At 30.3% G+C, this 26,229-nt stretch overlaps 1 protein-coding gene across 2 annotated transcripts in view; it reads left to right on the top strand.

Annotated features, from left to right (window-relative positions):
- hbt (headbutt) overlaps positions 1-26,229 on the top strand; it is a 170,649-nt gene that overhangs the window by 87,435 nt on the left and 56,985 nt on the right. The window contains exon 1 of one of the 2 annotated variants that reach the window (XM_075360145.1): positions 5,615-5,805. The exons of the other annotated variant lie outside the window; for it this stretch is intronic. Coding sequence (XP_075216260.1) covers positions 5,622-5,805 — 184 coding nt within the window. The 5' untranslated portion in view covers positions 5,615-5,621. Of the gene's footprint in view, positions 1-5,614; positions 5,806-26,229 lie in introns of those variants that run through there. 2 annotated transcript variants of the gene reach the window in all.

Consider the following 26,229-nt stretch of genomic DNA (forward strand, 5'->3'; position numbering starts at 1 on the left):
AGGTAAACTGATCCCCCGTTCTGATCTCCGGATGGGAACTACTAAGAAAGGGGTCTCCAGAAAATTAAAAAATAACATTCTACGAATCAGAGCGTGGAATATTAGAAGTCTAAAATAGGTTGGTAGGTTAGAAAATTTAAACAGGGAAATGGATAGGATAAATGTAGATGTAGTAGGAATTAGCGGGGTTCGGTGGAAGAGGAAAACGACTTTTAATCAGGTGATATTAGAATAATTAACTCAGCTTCAAATAATGGGCAGGCAGGAGTAGGTTTCGTAATGAACAAGAAGATAGGGAAGAGAGTAGAGTATTTCAAATAGCGATAGAATCATTGTAATAAGGATAAAATCAAAACCTAAACCGACAACGATTTTTAACGTCTATATGCTTACAAGCGCTCATGATGATTATGAGGTAGTGTGTATACAAAGAAATTGACGAAGCAATTAAACACATAAAACCGGATGAAAATTTAATAATAGTTGGAGATTGGAATACAAGCATTGGAAAAGGCAAGGAAAGAAATATAGTGGGTGAATACGGGCTGGACAAAAAGAATGAAAGAGGGGACCGACATAGAGTTTTGCACGAAGTATAATTCAGTAACTGCCAACACCCAGTTTAAAAATCATAATAGAATATACACATGGAAAAAGCCAGGCAAAACTGCAAGGTATCAGATAGATTATATCATGGTTAAGCAAAAATTTAGAAATCAACTCGTCGACTGCAAAACTTACCCTGGAGCAGATATTGATAGCAACCGTCATTTAGTGATAATAAAATGTAGATTGGGGTTTAAAAACCTGAAGAAAAGGTGTCAGATAAATCGGTGGAATTCAGAGAAGCTTGATGAAGAGGAGGTAAAGAAGATGTTTGAGGAGGACATCGCAAGAAGTCTGAGTAAAAAAGATAAAGTAGAAAATGTAGAAGAAGAATGGGAGAATGTTAAAAAGGAAATTCTTAAATCAGCAGAAGCGAACTTAGGCAGAACAAAGAGAACTGGAGAAAACCTTGGATTTCAGACGATATATTGCAGCTGATGGATGAACGTAGAAAATATAAAAATGCTAGTGATGAAGAAAGTAAAAGGAACTATAGACTATAATGGTGTTATAGAGGAAGAAGAGGAAGTTGAAGAGGATTAAAGGGGAGAAACAATGCTGAGATCTGAACTTAAGAGAGCATTAAAAGATTTGAATGGTAGAAAGGATCCTGAAATAGAGGAATACTTATAAATTACTGCGCAGTGCAGGTGAGGAAAAGATTGATAGATTAAACCAACTGGTGTGTAATATTTACGAAAAAGGGAAGTTCCGTCAGATTTCAAAAAAGTTTTATAGTCAGGATACCAAAGAAAGCAGGGGCAGATAAATGTGAAGAATGCAGAACAATTAACTTAACTAGTCATGCATCAAACTAGAATTCTGTACAGGAGAATTGCGAGAAGAGGGGAAGAAGACCAATTTGATTTCAGAAAAAGTATAGGGACAAGGGAAGCAATTTTAGGCCTCAGATTAATAGTAGAAGAAAGATTAAAGAAAAACAAACCAACATACTTGGCGTTTATAGACCTAGAAAAGGCATTCGATAACATAGACTGGAATAAAATGTTCAGCATTTAAAAAAAATTAGGGTTCAAATACAGAAATAGAAGAACGATTACTAACATTTACAGGAACCAAACAGCAACAGTAATAATTGAACATATGAAAGAAGCCGTAATTAAAAAGGGAGTCACAAGGATGTTCCCTATCCCCGGTACTTTTTAATCTTTACATAAAACTAGAAGTTAATGATGTTAAAGAACAATTTAGATCTGGAGTAACAGTACAAGGGTAAAAGATGAAGATGCTGCAATTTACTGAAGATATAGTAATTCTAGCTGAAAGTAAAAAAGATTTAGAAGGAACAGTGGACGACATGGATGAAGTCGTACGCAAGAACTACCGCATGAAAATAAACAAGAACAAAACGAAAGTAATGAAATGTAGTAGAAATAACGAGGATGAACCACTGAATGTAAAAATAAGAAGAGAAAAGATTGTGGAGGTAGAAGAATTTTATTATCTGAGAAGTAGAATTAATGAAGATGGACGAAGCAGGAGCGATACAAAATGTCGAATAGCACAAGCGAAACGAGCCTTCAGTCAGAAATATAATTTGTTTACATCAAAAATTAATTTAAACGTCAGGAAAAGATTTTTGAAAGTATATGTTTGGAGCGTAGCTTTATATGGAAGTGAAACTTGAACAATCGGAGTACCTGAGAGGAAAATATTATAAGCGTTTGAAACGTGGTGCTGAAGGAGAATGTTAAAAATCAGATGGGTGGATAAAGTGCCAAATGAAGAGGTGTTGCGGCAAATCGATGAAGAAAGAAGCACTTGGAAAAATATAGTTAAAAGAAGAGATAGACTTATAGGCCACATATTAAGGCATTCTGAAATAGTCGCCTTAATACTGGAGGGATAGGTAGAAGGAAAAAATTGTGTAGGCAGGCAACGTTTGTAATATGTAAAACAGATTTGTAGGGATGTAGGATGTAGGAGGTATACCGAAATGAAAAGACTAGCAGTAGATAGAGCATCTTGGAGAGCTGCATCAAACCAGGCAAATGACTAAAGACAAAAAAAATATAAATTTTTGAACTGACAGTGGTTTTGGGGTCTGGGGCATGTGAAACGTAAAGATATGTCGAAATTTTCTGCAAGTCGAATCATGGTACTCATTACAATAGGTAGCTTTCTTATGAAATCTACTTAAAAAAGCTTATCTACCTTAATTTAAAATTGCGAAATGAAAAATTATAACAAAAAAATTCTTGATTAAATCAATTCACATACAAAAAACGAATTTCATTTCAAAACGACCAAAAATTTAGAAATAATTTTTCAATATTAAAATATAATCAAAGGTAAATCCTTATTATCCGGGGAAAAATTAACCCTGATACAAAAGGTACTAAAAAAAATTATTATTCTCAAATAAGATTTAACTATCTATTACAATACAATTAACTAAATTTAAAAAAAATAATCAAATAAAAAGATAAAAGATAAAAAATCAGTTTCAGTGAATTGAATAGTAAACATACTTATTACAAATAAATAAAACCCAAAATCCGTTTCTGGATTCACTTTTCAGTACATCTACTTTTTACGACTTATCTCAGTTTATGAGAGTGACGGATGAAATATACATAATTAAGAACTAAATTAATTTAAAAAGATTACTACTATTAAATCCAAATTCAAATAAATTAAAATAAAAAATCCAAAAACAAAACTTAAAATCACCCATAATGACCTTTCAATAACTGCATCCTGACCTAATATAAATCTAAAAATAAGAGAAAGAAAATAAAGTTTTCACTACATTCAACGACAGCGATTTACAAGAAATTTAAGGTAAAAAAAAATCGTGGATTATCATTTCAATATTTAAATCTTCTAAAAAGATTTAAAAACCGCCAGATCTATTAAATTTCAGTTAATAAAATGTACTACCGTAGAGAAATAAAAATTAATTTTGAATAACAAGGTATCTAATCCTGGTTTAAATTTAAATGTAGTTAGGAAAAAATATATATAAATTTCAAATAAATATAAATTTTTCAAAATACAATATAACTAATCTTTAAAAAAAATTAACTTGAACCTATTGTATAACCACAAACGCTGACACAACATTTTTTAGTCCTAAAAAATATAATTTCAGTTCAAAAAATAATTTCAAAAACTAAGCACTGAAAATAAAAAAAATTAAAAAGAGTTATTTTAACTCTTTTGCGTTGCGGATCGAGGACAGGTACAAGTCCATCTTGATGCGTGTAGGGGCCAGGGAGCCAGCCTCTATGCCTAGGGTGGTCGGGCCTACTCACGCGCAAGAGTGGGTGGGTCGGAGCTCCCCGACGATGGCATGGGGGACCCTCGAGGTGTGCATGGGGGACGCGTAACTGTGAAGGGCAAACGAAATGTGTGTCTTGATCAGGTACAATAGGGACTGGAAGGGTGCTCTCCTGCGGAGAAAAATTCTGATCACCGGAAGAGGAATTAGTATGTTTTCGAGGAGGCACGGGAAACCCCGATGGGATGTTCGAGTTCGAACGAGCTAGGGAGGGCAGACTGCGCTGCCATGAAACCCTGAGGCGACTGTGTTGAGCTTTTTAGCGTGGGCTGGTCGTCTTGGGGGAGTTAAAAAAAAAAATTAGATAAATTGTAACTAATCTAATTATAATTTAACTTAAGTAAGAGCGTACTGGATCCACATAAATCTAAAAATTAAGCAGTATTAAGTAGACCGATATTCTATTTTATAAAGATTTCAGTGCTATAGCTTTCTGCATAGCTACATTAAGGAAAAAGAATCAATCCTCGAATGTTCTTCCAAAGAACTCTGTCACAGCAAATCAAACAACACACATTCCAAAGAAATATTAATTCTACGAGTTCTATGACATGATTAACATGAATTCAGTGGGTCTAACCAAAATCTATAGAAAATGTCGGAATAGAAGCGAAGAATGAGAAGCGGAAGAGACACATATAGAAGAACAGCACAATGAGGTAAACATTTTATCTTCGAAAGCAAAGGTACGCGGTAAGCCTTTTTAACGTTTTACGCATATTTCATTAAATTATACCGTCATATATACTAGTGTTGTGAAAATTTACCCGTTAAAGTGAATCTTTGCTTCAAGGTAGTATAGTTAATTTGTGCTGCTAAGAATTTTAATGGGCTTTGTGTCTTCCAGAGAATTGTATGTCTGATATCATAAGGTATGGTTTTTGTTTGTTTTTTATCTGATTAGTGGTATCTCAAGTTATATGGTTTAAGTAGATTTTGAAATTACTTGTTTTTTTTAGGAATTTTGTTTTATTATATTTGTATGAAACGTTTTACTGATATTCAAATAAGCGTGTTCCTTAAAAAAAAATAACTTTTCTCTCATACTCGGAAAACAGTTCCCAAGAGAAGAAAGATGGACTTCCCATTTAAATTTAAAAAAAAAATGTTTCCTAGCCTGTGTTTTAAAAAAGTAAATTTTTTATCAAATGAATTTACTTACTATTTTATTCAAAAGGGAGCGGAATAATTTTGATTAAAATTAAAATTTTAAAAACAAATGAGAAATTTGAATTGATTACTTTTTGATTACTAGATTTTGTTAAAATTTTTTCGACCATTTTTACATGGACAAAATATCAGTTATCATATCGATATGATCATCCAATTTGCTTTTATTTTGCATGAAACACTAAGATATGAATGTAATAAAAACCTTATGCTGAATAATAAACGGACAAAAAAAAAAATATTTTAAAAGGTAAATATAAATAAACGTTAAGAAAAAGTAGAATTAAATTCATTCCGAAAATAATTTTATTGCGGAGTCTAATAACGACTGTAGTGATAATAATGATAATAAACAATAACGTTAGGGCGCAACAGAATCTAGTTTGAGGGTCAGTGCCGCAACCGTACGTATCGATCAATACTGGTAAACGAACGGGGAACGGGTGAATTGTCGGTTGTGAGGCGCGGTTCACAATACGTACAACATTCTGGCGGAGCAGTTCCAGCTCAGTCGACGAGTGAACGTAGCGTTAAACGAAACATGTCCGATAATTCTCTCGGCGTCGGATCATGTCCGGATAAACAATGGTGGAAAGCGATAACAACGACATTACCTGTTATTCTTTTAGTGGCGGCTTGGTGTAATTGTCGCAATTTTTTGCAATCGGTCCATTGTTTGCGCTTGCGTCATCAAAAATATCTTAGTCGTTTACGAAGAAAAGCGGGTAAGAAAATTTCTAACACTTAATTTTTTTTATTTAATGAGCGTTTAGAAATTTCTTAATTTTGAAAAAAGGGTAAAACTTTTAGGATAGTTTTCCATTTATTAAGCTACTTTGCTGTATACTTTTTTTTGAGAAAACCAAATTTAAAAAAAAAATTGATAATAGCACTCTCAATTTCAAATTAATAGGAACGGTACTGAATTACAGTTCGCGTTATTAAATACTCTACATAATTAATTACACTTATTTATTTATACAAATTATTTCATACAAATTTAATGTTTTTAAATGCATCTAATTTTACAAATATACTATACCTATTAGTAAATTTTTTATCAGTCATTTCAGTGGTTTGATTTTTCTCTCTAATCTGTGTAAATCTTTTAACCTTTACGTAATTATTACGTCCTATAATCTCAGTAATGTTTTTTATATATTCCATTCTTTATTTTTCACTATAATTTTTCGCTAAATTAACTGAACTTGAGTGTTGCCATAAAATATTTATTAACTACACTCGAATGATCACCGATCTATCTCTTTATGTCTATGTCTATGTCTATCTCTCTATGTCTCTACAAGATTCTGTCAGAAAATTTTCCTCTCACCTACTTACTCCATTTCAGGCATCTGCATTTAATTCTTTATCAACCCGCATAATTTGCAATATATTTCTGTAAATTAGTAAGATATATTTTATAACGAGTTTAACAGTTCACTGAAAGTAGTCTAATTTGCTGTCATAATATAAAACTCCTGTAAAAAAAAAATAATAGTTAAGTTTTAATGATAAACTTTATTATTTTAGTATTATTCTTAATTTATTAAGTTATTTACACGAATAAATCACATATTTAAATAATTTTCTTGCCGGTGTTAAAAATAATTAAATATTAAATTTTCAATTCAATAACAGTTATTATTCAAATAAAATAACACGAACGTGATGATAGTAATTCGTAATTGAAACTGTCTTTGTGATACACATAAGAAAAATGTAACATTTTATCGCTATTATTCATAACAAAGAACTGAGAGCAAAAATAGATAAAAATTTTTTATTATTAGACTTTTATTATTATTATTATTATTTAGAACAAGAATTATTATTTTATTTACATTAAACACATTTTAGAAATTACACATTCACTTCCGATAAAGTAAACCGTTAAACATAAAATCTGTTAGACAAATATAATTAGAATTTTTAGTTTTCTTTTCGTTGAACTTAACGCTAAGCTCATTCGAATAATTACAGAAATAAAGTTATAAAACAAAAAAGGAGATGGTCCACCATTTTGTATGTATTTCTCTCATATTAGACATTTTTAGGAAACTAGTATTACTTAGAAGTAAAATTAAAGATTCTGGATTTATTTTTTCTTTTAAACAGGTTAAATAATTTTCAAGATTTAATTTTTCCCAGAGCACATATTACTAAAAAATGGTGAAAAAAAATCTTGCTCATCATGTATTAAACGTGGCATTTCTCTGATAATGATAAGAGTATATTAAAATCTTTATAAAAAGATGTAACAGATATTTAGTTATCATTTCCATCTGTAAGACTCTGATTATAAATATTACTGACTAAGAATATTTTAAAAGGATATTATTAAAAAGAATTCTAATTACAAAAAATTCGGCTACTGAATTTCGGAACCCTCATCGACTCCAAAATGTCCAAAAAATGGACTTCAAAATGTCCATTCAAAAAGTCCCTTACCGACTGACCATAATAAGCTGGAGCACCTTCTTGCTGTAAAATGATAGTTAATTCCTTACCAATCGATCAAAACAGAGGTAAAAAGTAGTCGTCTTCAAGCCTAAGAAAGTATGAAATGCTGTTAATACTTCCTAATAAAAGGTTGTATCAATTTTGCGTTACAGATAATACTTCCCACAACATTACATGTAGTGGTCTCACTACTACACGTAATGATGAGATTTTCTTATAAAAGAGTTTTTTCTACACCAAAAATATACCTTTTGAAATATATTACTCAGGTAAATGGCAAACTTGTCAGAAAAGAGAACAGGTTTCCGTAATTGAACATCTGTAAACTGCACCTTAGAAAAGCTTTACTAGTTTCCCTCGAACCCATATCCCAGTTAGAAAGTTCATTAACACAAAAAGATTTAAAAGATGCAAATTCAAGATCTTATTTTTTGCATTATTTTCTGAAGTGTTAAACAGAGAATATTCAGTTCTAAAGACTTTTTCCTGGGCTTAAAAAAGATAGTAAACTGCATTCCTCAATAATATCAGAGCTATTTAATCAACTGAAAGTACGTCCAGTATGTTTCAAACTGAGAACTCGCCCGGAAAAAACTTTTTTCCCATTTACGGAACATCCTTATCAAAACTTTCAACCAATCTGACTCGTATTTTATAGATTCTTTAGTGTTTGTACGTTCTTGCACCAAAACACTAGCAATAGATCTTTCTTTAATTGAATACTTGCTTGTGTCTACCACTTTAACTGATCTTTTTTTTAGCACTGCACAAATCAAAATTCTCTCTGAACTCGTGAAAATATAAACTTCTAACAAACCTGGCACTGGATTGAGTAAATGAAAGCAGCTGATTAAGCATTAAAATCACTTGATGTGACATATAGTGTAAACAACCTGTATGATTTTTATGGAAAGAAGCTCTGTGGCCAGTCTGTACTGTACATTACGATTATACAATTTTCAAGCTTATCCAGTTATAAAATGTTGTACTTGTTTGTTTTATTACTTTCTTATACGATTGCGAAAATTTTGGTTTTCCGATTTCAACGAAAATATCAATTTTGACCATCCCTGAATCCATTTTGATTAGTTTCAGCGTGACAATGATTTCCCGGCGGGAAATCATAATAAAGAGTCAATCTGCTCAACAATAGTAAAAAGTTTTTTGTATTGTTCAGAATTCATAACAATATTCATCTACATGTCTAACTGTACTATGCTATTAACATGTAAAGGGACTTTTCGCCCACACTGTAGATAAATATTGTTTTCCAACTTGCAAGAGTTTTTAGTTATCCATTTTGGAGATATATAACAAAAGCTTTAAAGCAATTAAACTAATTAATTTCTATTCACAAGTCCAACCGATTTAAAAAATTACAGTACTGTAATTAACGCATGTAGTACTACCAATTTCAAATTCTTATAAAACCCCCACAAAAAGTTGGCGATAATAACCGCAACCCCCTTGCCTAACTAAGTTAAAAATTGAACGGCATCACTGCTCTATTTACAGAAATATTTGAACCAAATTTCAAGTTTAAATGTTCAGATAATCCAAACGTAGCCAGTACTATTTATTTATTCCTTTCAGAATTTCCATGGGGTTTTGTGTGTTTTTAGGTCAGAGGAGATCAAGAAACGTCAACTTTTTTTATTCTTGATACCACAGCTACATAAATATTGCCGAGAAAGTAAAAATTACGAATTTTGTTTTAACACGAATTCTAAATAATTCGTATTAAAGGACGGAAACGGTAGGATAAAAATTAATTTCCGCTAAAAGGGCTGTTATTCTCTTCTGAGTAGTGCAATGTATTGATATCCTTATCAGCTTTAAGAAAAAAAAGATAATTTGAAGATTATGTGTTGTTTTTTAACTCAAATTTCTGTAAGTAAAAATGTCGGTTTTATAAATACTGTAAATTAAGTAAATAATAATTAAGTAAATAAAATAAGTAAATTCTATACGCACATACACATTGAAGAAAAACTAATCGGAAATAGTAAATGACATCTACTTTTTAGACGGCTTGAATACTTATAGCTGTACAATTTATGATTACGTATAATGTTTGATTATAAAAAATTTACAATTTTTTAATCATAGCTTATTGTTTAGCAGTAGTTCTGAAAATGCATATCGGATTTTCCTACCGAATAAAATTATTTTATCTGTGAAAGTACTTTGTCAGGCCTTGACTGCAGTCAAAGGTTGAACGCTTCCGGTACCGTATCATTTCTATTTATCTTGGTTCACGTTCCGGCCTCGGTTCTGTTAAAATAAATTTTAACAAAGTTTCCCTTTCATTATTTGGTTTACCCAAATTTTTCAATACACAATGTATATAGTCGTCCTTTGAATTGAAAAAATAACTAATAATTTTATGTTACGATGTTCAGCTAGATTACTTCTATTACAGTCCTCCAAAACAAAAATAAAGTCTGCATATTCATCCTCATTTTCTTCTCCAGAATTATTTTCGCGCAATACTTCGATTTTATCACAGCAACTTCCTAAAACAAATAAGAAAGGAATTAAAATTCTCTAACCTGGAATTAAAATTCTTTCTATGAGTGGTTATTCATATTTTAATGACATCAGTTAATTCCAAACTGAAAAATTTTATTTTCAATTTTATTGTCATAAAACAACCCAATCAGGTTATTTTCTGCAACTGTAAATTCAAATGGAATAGTGGTATTAAATGATGTTGATCCGTGCAAATTTATCGATATTATCATTTTGAAAATATTTCTCAAAACAGGTGATAAGCAGCACAGTTCCGCTTGTACAATCTATACTACGAAAAAGGCACCTAGCCAAACCTATTGCCAACGATGTCAACTATCTGATCGCACGTTCGTTGATATCCAACAGAACCTAAACTATAATTTATTCAGAAAAAATAAGATATCTTGTTTTTAAGGGAGAGGAAGAAAAGAATAGATTAGTTCGATTCCATGTTTCTGTTTCTTTTTTTCTTTTTACATAAGACCTTTTTTCTTGACAAGTAAATATTTTTTTTTAATTTTGATATTTTTTCCCCCATTGACTAGATAATGGGGTAAAAAAAGTCAATTTTTGAAGAAACTGAATAGAGTTTAGAGAAGTACACGAGGTTGTAGATTAGGGTAAGTATAACTAGTTTATGTGCTACTGGACAAAATGGCGGCCGTTCAAAGGTGTTGAAAATCGGTTTCTTCAATTTAGGCCAAGGTAAACTTTCTAGACCAAAAGGTTCTGAATGTAAGTTGTAGAATCCTGCAGTACCTATAATTTAAGCCCTTAAACATTGAATTTCCATAATTAGTTACTGCAAAGAAGCCGAAAACCCGTTAAAAATGGTAGTTTTTGTGCAAAGCCAACATTTATGGCAAAAATAACTTTTTTACTATTTTTATTGTTTTAAAAGTTAGCTCTTGGAATTCCGAATTCAGTGAATGGTTACACAAGAAAATTGTTTATTCGTTGCTGAGATATTGTAATTAGTTTATAAAAAAACTCTTCAAACAACTATAATTATTTTGGCTTTTGAGAACTTAACAAGCGTCTATTTCAAGTGCAACCTATTCTTCAAGACTTGTACTTTCAAATGGTGAAAAGTTTTAGACTAAAAATTATGTAAAACTAGTTTAGTTGTTCGAAAAAATCAGCGTCAGCGCGTGGTAGTCGTGGAGAGGGAAGCGGTTGGCGGCAATCGCGCGCGAATAAGGCTGAATTCGTAACTTCAAATCGGCGAAGTGCGAAATCGGCGAATTCGCTCATCTCCGCAAATTTTGGACGGATGGAGACCATTTAAAAAAAAAAAAAAAAAAAATTATATTAGAATTCTTTTTTAAAAAATTATCTTAAATTTAATGTATTTTTTAAAGTAAAATTTATGACTTATATAATAGTAATATTAATTGGAACCAATCAACGTATATTAATTGGACGGGATGTTACATAAACACAACAGTGTTTATAAATAGTATTCGCTGTGTTTACACAGACGGATTTTACTCAGACAATTATAATTATAGAATGCTCTCATATTCATGAGCTACAACATATTCCAATGATTATTATTTAAATTTATAAATTTTTTTCATCTACAAAAACGAAGAGTGTGGTAAGTACATAAAACCTGACTATATCTGAAATAATATGTAAAAACTGAGTGCGCGATAGTTATTTTTTCGAGCTATTCAAGTTTAGAAAAAAAATGGTCTTGATTCGTCAAAAATTCACGAAGATAGAGGGATTTTTTCGCACTCTACTGATTTGAAGCTATGAATTCAGCATTATTCGCGCGCGACTGCCGCAAACTGCTTTACCCTCCACGACTATCAAGTAAGCACGCTCTATTTTTACTCATTTTTCATTGTTTTAAATTAAAACGTTTAAATGTTAAAAATTTTTAAAACAATAAAAATAGTAAAAAAAGTTATTTTTCCCATAAATATTGGCATAAAACGGTCATTTTTAACGGTTTTCGGCTTTTTTATAGTAACTAATTAACAAAATTCAACGTTTAAGGACTTAAATTATAGGTGCTATACACACCTTTTATCCATAACCTTTACGCTTAGGAAGCTTTTTTATCTTATAATAAAACAATATATTATTTTGCACATATATATATATATATATATATATATATATATATATATATATATATATATATATATATATATATATATAAAATTTACTGATAATACGTAAGTTTATCTTACTTTTCATAAAAATATTTCAACTGATGATTATAACGTTTTTCTTTTGACATAGTACATGGCATGTACTAAATTTCAACTGCACATTGCGGTACAATAACACTTCTGTCACGTGACAGAATCAACATACCTAAAGTTCTTTCATTTTTCCCATATAAATATATTGCACAAAGGAAAGCTGACACAAACGCATTCCGGTGAAATGAAATAATATTCAACTTCTGACGCTTTTCTAGTAGAAAAGTACATTGATTTTTTTTAATATTAAGACACAATAATTCAAAAATTGCCAAATTTTTCTGTTTCTGTCCCTTTTCTACTAGGAGGAGGATATTAACTTCAAGAGAATCATGTTTATTTTCTACAAAATCTTTTTTTACTGCAGTGAATCATAATTATTTTTTATCATTTGGTAGCTTCCTTTGTTATTTACATGTGTCCGTACTCATTAATGGTAAACACACTGTTACTAAACAAATGGAGTTAAAATTCCTTGCGTATGCTCGTCGTTCTTTCTGATAAAACTCAAAATAATTTTTATGTTTAGCCTGACCACTACACAAAAGAGAAATAGAGTCCCCAGTGCTTCTATATATTTACCACCTCCATTCTTTAAATTAAAAGCAAACAACGTTCAATAACTTACTAACATCCAATTTGGTACCGATTTCTTACAATTGTAATTTAAAGGAAAATTGAAAAATAGAAATTTTTCCCCATTTTTAGTGCGTTTTTAAATCGTTTTATTTTTGAAGTTTATTTTATTTTGTTGAACAGGAAGAAGCAAGTCAAAAATTTTAAAGGGCATTGAAAAACAAACAAAATATTGACGTAAAAAACATCGGGCTTATTACTCTAACCAAAACGACTGTCATTTAATATTTATCACAACTGGTTTCAAAAGTTGTATATAAGTACTCTTAGATAGCTTAAAACTACGTGGTATGTTCTATAATCTACTTTAAAACTAGCTTTCAAACATATATTAAATAATTACCATTTTAGTTAGAATTGTTGTAACCAGGAGTTTTTTATTTAAATTTTTTCAGTGTTTTTTTAACATTATCTACCTCAATCTTCTTACCCTTTTCATTTCAAATTTTTCAGTTATCACCCACGTGGGTACCCTGGGGCTTGATGTAGCAATCTCATACCAAAACATTGATAGTTTGGCTCTAGGAACATTTACTAAATGCCTATATATTATTTTCAACGGTTGAAAAGTTATTTAATGGATCCAATATTAAAAACAAAATAACAAACTCGACTTCAAAAATCTCACTTGATTTTTTTTTTATTTTAAGAACCTTTGCTTTTCAGAAAAAAAATTGTTCGAGAGAAATTAGCATATTGATAAAAATAAGAAACAGAATATTAAGTAACGACGTAAAGAGTTTGCTACCGAGCGTGAACTAAAGCTTTCAGAAGAGCGAGACCTTCAGATGAATGGTGAAAGTTAATTAATTTTTCTTAAAAAATATATTTTACTTAAAATATGAGTTGATTATTGTTGTATTTTCTTAAAATTTTAAAATTAATTTCTAATTTAATATAACTTGAGTTGTATAAAAAGATGCCGTCAGATAAATATAATTTTCATAAAATAACAAGAGAAAATGTTAATAATTTATCGCATTTGACATTACGGGTTATATGCTTTTATTAAAAATTGTCCTTTTTTTAACGATACGAAATTTGCTAAAATGTAAAACATTTGAAATATTTTTCGTTCATTTCTAATAATACTTTTTTTAATAATCATAAAAAATGTAATCCCCTCAAAATGTAATCCAAAATTAAATAAAAACTTAAGATTTTTTTCATATTTTATTTTTTATTGTATTACTGGATTGTTATTTATTGTAATTGAACTTTTTTTACAGTCAAAGATTAATAATTATAAAAAAATCAATATATTTTAATTAAATTAAGTTAAAAAAAAATACGTATATGAAGTCGGACTCGAACCGATAGCGATGTGCCTTCCCCTTTGTAAAATCCAAATATTTCATTAATTAAAATTCTATTTAGCTATAACTCTGGGACCAATGAAAATAAGTACCACTTACGATATATCGTTGAAAAACTCTCAATGGACGCTTATTACTGCATTTAAGAAAAACTCCAAAATCAAAAAAAAAAATTGGATTTTGGGCTTTTTTTGACACTTTTGGTCTAGTCGATTGCAATCAAAAGGGGAGGCGTACAACTAGATATTACAGCAGCCTAAATCTAAAATTTCAACATTCTACGTCTAATCGTTTTTGAGTTATGCGAGATACATAAACATCATATATGAAAAATATCAAAAATTATTAACGAAATAAAATTCTGTGCACTCTTCAGTTTAAAAAAATGTAATTTTTTTAGTAGGCGTACAAGGAAGTAATGTGGTATCCACATCAGATTTTTAATCTGTAGAGTAGCATATTCATCCATTCCTTACGTTTGATCTGTACAATGTATTTTTGTACACCAATCAAAATAAAAATTTATTTAGTTATTTATAATGAAAAAGTTATTTATACTATTCATAATTATTGAATTCAATTTTAAAACAATAATTATAGGTTGAAATAACCCCATACTATCAAAAATAAAAAAAAAAACATGATTTAAATAATACTTATTTAACTTAAAATACATTGAAAATTCAACAAAATTTATTTCATTTATTCTTGGAGTGGACTTACTGAATAATCAATATTCTTAAATCAATAAAAAGAAGTTACCATGAATATTTAAAATAAAGGTCAAATCGATGAAAGAAAAAGAAAATCATCAGGTCTTTATAACTTATACTAACCGGAAGACAGAATAATACTTTTTTATAATTGATAAAATATTTCTATCAGCGTTAAAAGTCATGTTCATTTACTTAATAAAAATAAACACTTTTTCTTTCGTAAATAATTTTTTATTTTGTCATTTGAGTGTTTTTATATAAAAATTAATCGAAAAAGTAGTGGCAATAACTATCTAGACAGAACTATTTTCTATTTTCCTAGTATACCGCCACAAAATCTCTTGGATAACTTTCTGCCTAATGAACTTAATTTCTTTTAAAGTGCAACGGGACTTCGGTAGAAATCGAATCAACTCTTCAAAAGGTATCGTAAAAAAAGGTCTAAAAAATGGAAATGTTGAAGTATACAAATTGTCAAATAGATCTCGTTACGCTCGATCAAATTAACGAATTAAAAAAAGAAAGAAAAAAAATTACCTAAAAAGAACTGTAACAATCTTCACCTCTACCAAACAAAATAACAGAATCTTTTCCTTGTAACTTAGCACAATTCTTTCACGTACGAGAAAATACCTTATTACGCTTTCGTTACCACTTTTAACAAATTACCAACCTTTTTAAAATATCTTCCCTCCAATTTTTTAAAAATAAAATCTATAAAAAATTCTTTAACAGAAAAAAATCTTATTCTACTGATGAAAAAATCATGTACGTTTTCCTTTTATCCATCCAGGTAATTTTTATCCGTGTGAATCGACTTCCTATTTTTATCCGTGTAGTAGCATTCCATTAGTATATAGCGAATAATCAATTTACTTATTTTATTAGCCATAAAGATAAATAAAAATAAAAAATTTAAAGATCGTTAAAAGCAACGTACTACGATGGTCGTTCAATAGTTAAAAAACAAATTTTTAACTAACGGAAAAGTTATTTTATAGAAAAAATTCAAACTGTTCATGTTTTCACTCCTGACATTGAAAATATCACCTTCCATTAAAATGAGTTTCCATTATCATAAATCTCATTCGCTTATTTCAAACCGTCTGTTCCCCTTGAAATGTGTATATGGAAGAGTAGACTGTTGTGTTAAGAAAAATCGGCGGTAGCGTGCTCTATGGAGGGCGGCGAATATAACAATGTTTGGTTTACCTAATGTAATTTTTGTTTTGGCCTTGACTTCAGAATATGCGCAAAACATTTTTTTTTTACTAAAAATACAAATACTGATACCTCAAGAACGACAAAAGATACTTGTTTGTTATCGCACCGCCACTTTTTTTGAGAAATTACGCTTATTTAAGGTGGAAAAATAAAAATAACGTAACACTAAAGGATTGTGCTGACTCCATGTACTGACGAATCGTGCATATACCAACATAACCTAACGAAACACAACTTACGCTCGCTTACCTCGTCTAATTAACTTTAAATACCGTATAACTTGCACACGCTATTTAACGTACATCTATTTCTTCAGTGCACGGGAGTCAACAAAATTTAAACAAACAACCTACGCTCGCTAACACACATATTGTTTTGTTTAATACATTTTAATAATACGTTGTTTTTTGACAAAGAAGTTACATAAAAAAAGTGGCGGTACGATAACAAACAAGTGTCCTATAAAATAAAATTGAACTGAGTTTTTTTGCCGGTATAGTATAAAAGAATCCAACTGTTCTTTAGGGGTAATCATGAGCTAGGGCCTTGAGCACGTCGCTTTTTTGTGGTTGGTCGAGGAGCCTCAGCTAAACGCTTTTTTATAAAATGTATTGAATGGTATTAGAAAGAAATAATTAAAATGTGAAACCGGGTGGTCTTATCCATTTGTCTGTAAGGGCCTGTAATATTAAACAATTAAAATTTCACAGAAATACTTTAGTCTAAATTGACGCTTAACGATTAAGCCGGTCAAGTTCCAACGATGCCTCACAAAAAGTTGACATTTTAAAATCGCCACACACAAAATTTTGACCATTATCATTTTTAAATATTTAAATTCAATTAATTTTTTTTTTTTTTTAATAAAGTTGCAACTACATGTAAATTACATTATGCGATCATATTTTTTCTTGCTCAAATGTGAGCAAACTATTGTACTTCGGTTCAGCACTCTTTGAAAATAACGCACTCATAACTTATCTTAAATGTTTTCCTTCCACATATTAGACTTTTTGCTGATTCGCTTACTATGAATACTATACTAACTTCTATAACACCTACTAACTTAAGAGTAAACTAGTTGTATTTCCCGACGTTCTACCAGTTAGTTATTCGAGTTTTACAGTATTCATTTGTAGCTACCTAAAATGTATCGAGCAGTTATTGAAACGTATACTTGTGTGTTAATATTTAATTTTGATAGTTTTTGGTAAAATACATTCCAAAAAAGTAAATCAAAAAAATGTACAACTTTTGTACGCAGACTTTTTTACGTATCGTTTTTTTCTTGAAAACAGTTATTAATTTTGTTTGCTTTTACAGACTTTTCGAAGAAAAGTACGGATTACGTTCGATCGCGTGGTGGTAGAGAGTCGATGAAAATGAATTTTCTTTAAGTTTTGAGGTATTATAAGTACGAAAATACCATTTACTTAAATTGGGGTTTCCTTAGTACATAGTAATGTAAAAAAATCTGTGGCTAAAAAATATCCAAAACTTCTAGATAAATTTCACTGAAATTTTGGTATGCTTTAATAGGGTATCTGAAGTTAAGTATGTGAAAATTTGATGAAGATTGGTTGAGTAGTTCTTGAGTTACGTTCAATTTACAGTCGAAAAAATTTGAGCGGGGCAAGTTAGAGACGTGGTTCGTTACGATGTTCAAATTGGAACGTTGACGTTTCTTTATCTATGGATCTATTGTTAGCAATAGTAAACCAAATTAAAAAAAAAAAAAAAAATATTAAAATCGAACTATTTTAACGAAACGTCGGTCTTCTTGAGCAAGAAAGTTTTTTAAAATGTTTGTATGTTGAATGACTTTGCAAAAAAATAACAATTTTGGTATAAGGTGGCATTTCCGTTTAAGATCTCAATAAATGTTTTTAATTTTCTTTCTTTTGTGTCCTTAAATTTTTAAAAATTTTCCTTTTTGAATTCATTGTTAGCGCCTAAGTAACGAAAACCTTCGACATTGAAACGTTAGAATTTTAGGCTTTCGTTCAAAATTAAAAAAAATCTTAACTACAAAGATTGTTGCAAATTTTACGAATATGTTCTTTTATTTGTTATATTTTGAGCAACTATATTTGTGTTTTATCAAGAAAAAAAATGGGCTTCCAAGAAAATAATTTTTTTAATTTAAGAAATGCAGTACATTATTTACCGAGGTTAAAAAAAGTACATTCTACATGTTTCATTTAATTCAATTTAGCAGTTCTCATGCAACGAAAGTAGAATATAAATAATTAAACAAAGTTTAATCCATACGATCGTGCTTCATGAATTACTAAAAATAAAGGTTGATTGATTGATGTACTGGGAAAATAAATTACATAATTATATGCAGTAAAATATTAATAAATAAGTTAATAAATAATAAGTTAAGCTACATCCTAGCAACAGAATATAATTTATTACCATTTTCTTCTTCTGAATTTTTTGGCTTAACGCCCGTAACAACTCCACGACCTGGATCTTTCCATCATTCGTTTTATTGCACGACTTAAATCTGTACGATCATTTGGATTTATGTTTAGCTTAGATATTATTCCTTCATTTATCCTTTCACATGAACGATCCGAATTTCCGGCTACCTCTTAATTGATAAACCAAACTTCAAATTCTATCTTCTTGTCTACAAAATTTTACTCAGCAATCTACCTCAAAAAACGGGTTTCTGCCTGTATTTTCTCCCATTCTGCTTAAAATCTAGACACCAGGTTTCTTCTCCATATAGTAAAGTAAAAATTAATGCTATATATGAAATATTACTTAGGTTTTAGGCAAGCTGAAACTTAAGAATTACCATGGAGGAAGTCAACGTAGTCACTATGTTATGAACTAATTAAAAAAATAATCTAGCATTTTTATTATTCAATTTTTGCTAAACTTACATTATTTTATAAGTTTCATAAAAGAAAAGTACTAAAATCGATAAAAAATATTTCGCATGTTCGCGGCTCGATCAGAATATTGAGTGAATGACAGTTGAAAATGTTTATATAATTACAATTTATTGGTTTAAAGACACAAGTAAAAAAAGTCAAATCAATAATAATAGTAAACGACAATAATAAACAAATAATAAAAATAGTAATCCCAACCACAATAATAATCAGACAAATAATGACAACAGCAAACAATAATAATAAACAGTGATTACATACAAAACAGAATTTAAAGTAATCGTCAGGATTTATTCATAGGTAGATAAATATTGAAAACCAGAATTCAGTCTCATTGATAAAAAACATTAGCATGATTGCGAGTCTTAACACTTTAACCACTAGTCTTGTATTAACAACAACAGTACAATAGATAAGACAAGTATAAAGTTCTTTTACTGCAATAAGTTTGCTGTTCGTAAAAAAAAACTACCCAACTATTCATGAATAAAATTTAGTACATTATCTTTTTCCAATTATAGTCTAACAGTAACTCACCGAACCATTTCTTGTTTTCATGTACTGGAATTATTTGAAACGTCACCGTATTTGCATCAAACCTAAACTAGAAATTCGCTCCTTCACTGACCTCCTCGCAAAATACTCTCGCGGACTTACATTTTGTAGACTGACATCAGCGTCTCGCTTAGGCTGATTCGCAGAACGTATTTATAACTGGTCTTCCCCGGAATATTTGTATGCCTATCTTCTTTACCTGCCGTACCAGACCCCAGTTGAGCGTGAGAACAATCTACCGATCCCCCTTTCGTTTTCATGCATTCCTAACCTGGATACGGTAACTCTTTTCACGGAAAAAAATCCGTTTAATTTGTCAGTAGGCAGCATTACAAAGCACCATTGTTAAACAGACCTGTTACCTTCACCACAAAGGTTCCTTTTAGCCCTTTTCTGGATTCCTCCCATTATTATATTTTTCTACCACTTTCTTCTTAATTGGCAGGAATTCGTTACTCAGGTCCATTATACCAATCTTGGTACAATATTTATATCTACGCTTTATTTAATTCCGAATTACGGAATATTACGTACGCAGTACGTATTAGATGGTGGGAAGAGAATGAATGTGTAGAATAACATTATTCATTCGCTGTAAACAAGTTCTTAAACAAGGTGCTTTTTTACAGCCTCTGACTCGGTGTCTCGGAAATTCATGAACTCCAATAACGAATGATCCATATATACAGCCACCTCGTCTAAACCAATCAAAAATTATTATTTGTTATTATTATTATTATTAAAGACTGCCATGAGATTCCGTTTAAAATTGTAAGGTAGCTTTTTCACCAGATCGTCGGAGAGAATATAAATGCTCCCTACTGGCCATTATCATTTTTTAAATTGATTTCTTAAGTTTGGATGTTTTATTTGGTGAATTCATTTATCTAAAGTCGTTCTAAAGTAATAATAATAATAATAATAAAGTCATTAATCTTTAAAAATCGTATGGTGTATTTAAAATAAAAATCTCTCTGGGCAAAGCCGAGAAAGTTATGAAAACCGATTTTTAAAAGCTTTTATTTAACTCGCTTTAGGAATAATCAAATCTTGCAACTGCTATATCTTTTGATCTATCGTATGAAAATAAATGAAATTTGGTGCACGTATGTAACTTCGATGACAATACAGCACTAGGGTGTCAGAATTTGATATGACCCACCCCACGCCCCCACACGCTACCTCTACGCTAAATTCATGCATTTAGTTGAAAATGTTCATTTCTCATGCACTATCATATGAAAATGATTGACATTTGGTACACGTATGTAACTTCGATGTGCAAAAATAAATATTTTTACTTTTTTCAGTCTTAAAAAAAAAAAATACAAAAAACAAAAAAATTACAAAAATATATTTGATTACATATAAAAAATTATTTTTTAAAAAAGCTTTTATTCAACTAATATTAATATTAGCATTAAAAAAAGGAAACAAATTAGAAAAACCCTCAAAAGTAAAAAATAAGAATTAAATCAAATTGAGAAGTTTAAACAAAAAAAAATATAATATATTAACAAATATAAAAATGCACTGAAAAGTAAAAAATAAATGATATAAATATCTAATAAATAACCAATACATAAATGTAATAATTATTAAATTTTAAAATTAAAAGTAATAAAAATATTTAGTTAAATAAAAGCGTGGCGCAGTTTTTATAACAATGTTTTCAAATAAGTATTTATAGGCATTTGCTCTATTTTAAAATATATTTTTTTGTTTAATAAGGTTGTTTAGTATATGTATATACTTTATTTATCTGTAATAATATAACTCAACTTTTAATTCTTTGATGGTTCATTTGCACCGAGATGACCTTTAATAGTTAATAATATTAAAAATAAAAATTAAATTTAGAAATCTTGCACAAAGTTATTACATTTTGACGGTAATCTGAAAAATCACTAATTATTATCATTATTATAATTGTAATCGTAATTATGAATTCATTAAATAAAAATTCATAATTAATTAAAATGAAACTTTTAGCGGAAAGAGTGCGTTCAATTTGGCTTAGATTACAAGCAAAATTCGAAGATGAACTTCAACTATGTGAGAACACGTACAAAGAAAGCGAGTGGGTGCATTTTCCCAAATTGTTACTTGTAGCTAGTCAATCTCAACTGGAGAGGTTCCAGCCCCTTGTAAAATCAAAATATTTCATTAACTAAAGTTTTATTTGGTTCTAACTCTGGAACCTATGAAAATAAATAACACTTATGATATATCGTTGAAAAGCTCTCAATGAGGGGTTATAACTGCAATTCAGGAAAAATCAAAAATCCAAATTTTTTGGATTTTCAGCTTTTTTAGATACTTTTGGTCCAGTCAATTGCAATCAAAGCGGGAGGTACACAACTAGAAACCGAAATTTTTTGCAATCACAATACATCCTTTACTTCGTACAAGGAAGTAAAAATCATAAAAGATTCCATAAAGTAAAAGATATAGACGCAGAATTGTGTTAAAATATATCTTAATATTAATGATAATACTACGAGCGTCTTTAATTGTAGAAAGATTATTAAATATTTATCCAGTGACAATAAACAAACGCTACTTTTCAACGAAAATAAGGGATACATCTCGGTACCTGTCCCATCATTCTGTGAGCTTTCTTACTCCAGTAGGAAAAAAATTGTACACCTCTGTCTGATCCATTCTTGACCAGCACCCTCGGTGTTGCTACAATAATGCTCACTGTTGATTGTACCTTGTTCTTTCAAATAATCTTAATAAATTGGGTCTTTATACTTCCAAAACACCGTTAACATCGCTTTACCGGCTAATGAATATGTTTTGAATTTTTTCCTGGCTGGCGAACTGGGATGTTTCCATACCAAAAACTGACGGTTTGGATTCCGGCTCAAAATGATGAGTCATCATCACTAGCTATTATGCGATCTAAATGAAATAATGTTTTTAACTAAAAACCGTAGTTTAAGTACGTACAAATATGAATTCGGTATCTTTATGATTTTTAATCAACCGTCTCGGAATCCACCTGGCAGCTGATGAGCTGTGCGTCTGCGGGGAGGTCCAATCAAATGAACACCCTGGAACTTAGAGGTCAAGGGGAAAATTTGCCACTCACAAGCGGCAAGTGAAAATGGCGAGAGCCGCATTGTCGGACCGTGTGGGAGTCCTAGATGCGGTTGCTTTGTTCAACAAGCATCCCTAGTTTACTTAAGGGAAAAACTCTTACCGCATTGCCGTGGAAAGCTAATCCTGATTATGGCTCCAAGCGCTATAAAATAGTGGATAGGTACATTCTGGCATTCAGCGACCTAGGCGTAGAAGCGAATTGCTACCTATACGAAATAAATTTTATTTGTGGGTATCATATATATCTTTAGTAGTTGACGGGGTGCGCCTACCCATTTTAACAAATACATGACAAGTGAACGGTTGGAACACGTAAACCGATGGTGTATGGCACCGCGCTTAGTCCGCTCACGCTGTTAGGTAAGCTCTAGGAGCTATGTTAGTTACTGTTAGCAACTGTTCGAGGCACAGTTGCCATTGGTACAGACATTTGGTCTTGCGCTTTAGGGCGACCGAATGGGGTAGTGGCGAGAGAAATGCCAAGTAAACCAACCGTCTCGGAATCATCTCGAACACATTTTGTGACAATTCAGCTTATCATAAAAATAGAATGGTTAAAGACGATACTCGCACTACAAATTTCATCTATTTCCCAAATTTTTATACGTCTGTCTTTGCGAAGATCACTAATGCGATTTTGGAAAGCGTCATTCAAAATCTCCACCGTTCTTCTGCTACGATGATAATCGATGACACTTCTGCCTAATTTAAATCGTTCGATCCGCTTATAAAAATTTGTAAGGATAATATCATTTTTACATACTGTTTTAACATCTGCAAGTGAATTTTGGCCTGTTTTACATCTTTAGAAAATAAAAATCTTATCACAGCACGCTCTTTCTTCAAGCGGAGCCTACATTTTAAATAAAAATGAAGTTATAATAATGAAAATTCTTTTCGAACAGCTGATACTTTTAACTCAGGGGTGCCAACTTGAACGTCAGACTGGGTTTCAATTTATTTTATCAAATATTTTTTTTTGTACTGTTTGTCTCTTTTAAATACTGAACGAACCTCGTAATAATATAAAAGAAGTTTTTGTAGAAAAAACCTGTAATCGAAAACAAAAATTTTGCATTGATGATAATAAATTTCTAACTGCACTATTATTTTATTTAAATTCTTAAATAAGTTTTACCTTATCGTTCTATAGTAAAATAATGTCTTCTGACCTTGTGAAACGAGTACATAACAAATTGCTGTATAGTTCATCATGAAGAAGAGAGAGGCGGGTGCCTATCATAGCAAATTTTCACACATTGCGTAACTAATATGGCGAATAGTGTCTATTCTATCATAATGTAACAGTATCGCATAATAACAAAACACCCGTTCTATTATAATATACCAGGACAAAGTATGCAGTACATAACCTTAATTCAAATTGTAATAAATTATTCTTTCGTTCAAAGTAGACAATTCTTTTGTCCATGCCAATATATACTTTACCGGAATAGAATGACATTACTTGTACCTTGAAATATATATATATATAATATACATCTAATATATCTAAATAATAATAAAATAACCGAAAAACAATAAAAAAAGAAACCGACTTAAAAAAAATATTAAAATAACAAATTTGCTTTTTTAAATTTCAGCTTTCTATAGTCGATATGAAATTAAAACCAGTTACCAACCATTTATTCACCTTAGTTTGGAGCCGAATTCTAAAAATCTTAATTGAAAAATATTATTTTTTATATTTAAATGCGAGTTATAATTTTTTTTTTTTTGTTTCAATTTAAAGTCTTTAATCATATTTTTATTTAAAATATGAGTAGGTTTACAAAACTAAAATAATACTTATCATTTAGAAAAAGTTATCCACAAAAAACACAAAAATTAAAAATTTGTTTCTTGATAAAAATAAAAATAGAACAGAGAATGACCTAAAAAATCACTACTGGGCGTGAATTAAGGCTTTCCATATAAAAATGTATTGTACTGTATAACTATACGATAAGAATGCTTATAAGAATGTATATTAAAAAAAATATTAAAATAACAAATTTGCTTTTTTAAATTTCAGCTTTCTATAGTCGATATGAAATTAAAAACAGTTACCAACCATTTATTCACCTTAGTTTGGAGCCGAATTCTAAAAATCTTAATTGAAAAATAAGATAACCTGATAAGAATGCTTATCAGGTCAAACTTTGCATTTGCAAGAACTTTGCAGATGTTGACCTTTCATCACCCCTATAACAAAAAAAAAAAATAATTTTAGCATTGAAAAATTCGGGAAGGATGTATAAATGTGTGTGTGTGTGTGTGTGTGTGTGTGTGTGCACGCGTGCGCGCAATACGGTATGACTCCTGTATTTCAAAATTTGATTCAACCCACCGGGTTGGTGTAGTGGTGAACGCGTCTTCGCAAATCAGCTGATTTCGAAATCGAGAGTTCCAACGTTCAAATCCCAGTAAAGGCCTTTTTACAGATTTTACCTTTTTACGGATTTGAATACTAGATCCCGGATAACGGTGTTCTTTGGTGGTTGGGTTTCAATTAACCACACATCTCAGACATGGTCGACCTGAAACTATACAAGACTACACTTACACTCATACATATCAACCTCATTCATCCTCTGAAGTAATACCTGACGGTGATTCCCGGCAGTTAAACAGGAAGAAAAATTGACTCAAAATTTAAATAAATCTGTTCACATAATTTAATTTAATGCCCCTGCAATACTAATGTACTTTCTAATGGATGTTTGCTTTTGTTCAAACTCCCCTAAAATGGATGGGAGCAAAAACCCTTTTTTTCTTTTCTGTTATTTCAAGACTTAGTTCAAATTCTTGTTTTATGTATTTGGATAGCCTAATTTCATTCAGAGATGGAAGATAATAAGAGCCTATCTTTGCCGTATAAGTACGAATCGTATTTGTACGAAGACTTCAGAATATTGGTCACTGATCCAATTTAATTTTTATTAAAATCGGTCAAGAGAATGGGGGATGCGGAAACTGTAGGTCCCGCATCACAAAATTTTGCACTCGAAAGAGTAGAATTTTTTTCTCATAATTTATTACTTGTATATTTTCTTACATGTTTCTTTTAATTTTTCTTCTTGAGAAGTACTCTGTTGCGGGCGAAGCACTCCTTAACCAGAGTTGAATAACTTTCTGTTGAATAAACTAAATTTTCATATCAATTTTTCGAATAAATTTTCGTCTATCTTTGTCCGAGAATACCTTTTTTAAGTATCAGAATAACAAAACAATCCAATATTTTGTAATTATATTCTTTAATATCATTGCAATTAATACTTAATTGAATAATATTATTGCTTATTTCCTAATCTTTGAATGATGATTACAAAAAATGAAAACTCCGTCAAATAGTCACGTTGATTTTTCGTTCAGCAGATCTTTCGCGTAATTTATATGGAAAAAGTTTAACGCAACCATTAGACAACTCTACACAATAAAAGAATCATTAAAAATTTATTCATTTGGTTAAGAGTACATATTGAACAT

The sequence above is a fragment of the Lycorma delicatula genome, chromosome 3 (genome assembly GCF_047948215.1).
Source record: "Lycorma delicatula isolate Av1 chromosome 3, ASM4794821v1, whole genome shotgun sequence".
In the NCBI taxonomy this organism is placed as follows: domain Eukaryota; kingdom Metazoa; phylum Arthropoda; class Insecta; order Hemiptera; family Fulgoridae; genus Lycorma; species Lycorma delicatula.